Raw genomic sequence first — 1,206 nt, 5'->3', positions numbered from 1 at the left:
CGCGATTTCCCACCACCTTCGCCCCCGCATGGCGCACACCCTCCCTCGCCCACACCTCCCCCCGTGACCCGCTCCGCCCACCGATCAGCTTACTCTGCTGGTTCTTGCTTGACTGAACGGCTATCGCACCATAGACGCAGACTACACAAGGTAGCGTCAGTTGACTGTCCTACGCTGGGCCCGCGCACCTACCTCCGTCGCGGCCCACCAACACCTCCCCCCGCCCACCACCCTCCCCCCCACCCGACTCCCGCCGCCACCATAGGCGCTGCCTGCTGTGTGAATGAACGGTTCCTCCACCCATAGATCAACGCTACACAAGGGTACGTCACCCTACCACCCGCCGCGCCCCACTACCTCCCCCCGACCACACCCCATCCCCGACCGCCCCCACCTCAGCTACCTGCTGTGTCCATGAACGCTGCTCCACCATTAACGCCAGCACTACACAAGTACTCACCCTACCACCGTCCCCGCCCACCACCCTACCCCTCGCCACCACCTTCCCTCGACCCCGCGCCCCCCACCATCAGCTCACTCTGCCTGTGTATGAACGGCTCCACCATAGACGCAAGACTTACACAAGTACGTTACCCTTATCCCCACTCCCCACCCCGGCGCCACCACCCTCCCCCCGACCGCCACCCTCCTTACCTATTAGGCAGGAATGACTATTGTGGGAGTGCAGAAAAAATATTTGGGAGTGCAATTTTTTTTGTCTTGGCCATGACCACCAGAAAATTGGTAAATTTTTTAAATGTTTAAATGTTTAAATTTTTTTGGTTGTGCAGTTTCAAAACTGACCGTGCAAATCACGGCTGCACGGCTCGCTGGCGAATACGTTGTATAGGTATATAGATAGCACTAGATAAGTTGTTTGTAATGCTGACATCACCTCGTCTGCTTCATCTGTGCAGGATGAGTGACGGCGGCATGCTGCTGTCAGTAGGGGGCGCTAGTCACACGACGTACATGCGAGAGGATGTCGGACAGTATCGCGTCGTCATCGGCAACCAGACGTGCGTCTTTCAGAAGGACAACGATCCGACGGTGCTGAGGTAGGTTGACGGGCCAGCAGCCACGCATGTCAGTCATGGTGACGCACAAGTGACAAGTGACAAGTGACAAACTACAAGTGACAAGTGACAAGTGTCAAACTACAAGTGACAAGTGACAAGTGTCAAACTACAAGTGACAAGTGACAAG

At 56.3% G+C, this 1,206-nt stretch overlaps 1 protein-coding gene across 1 annotated transcript in view; it reads left to right on the top strand.

Moving 5' to 3' along the window:
- The window catches only part of LOC106816516 (acetyl-CoA carboxylase-like), a gene marked incomplete at its 5' end in the record, with an annotated part of 52,127 nt that overhangs the window by 10,519 nt on the left and 40,402 nt on the right, over nt 1-1,206 (top strand). The window contains 1 exon segment of the mRNA XM_014821143.1: nt 918-1,058. Coding sequence (XP_014676629.1) covers nt 918-1,058 — 141 coding nt within the window.

Source organism: Priapulus caudatus, unplaced genomic scaffold (genome assembly GCF_000485595.1).
Source record: "Priapulus caudatus unplaced genomic scaffold, Priapulus_caudatus-5.0.1 Scaffold1401, whole genome shotgun sequence".
Lineage (NCBI taxonomy): Eukaryota > Metazoa > Priapulida > Priapulimorpha > Priapulimorphida > Priapulidae > Priapulus > Priapulus caudatus.
The sequence above is the reverse complement of the archived record's forward strand: the minus strand, read 5'-3'. Positions and strand labels throughout refer to the sequence as shown.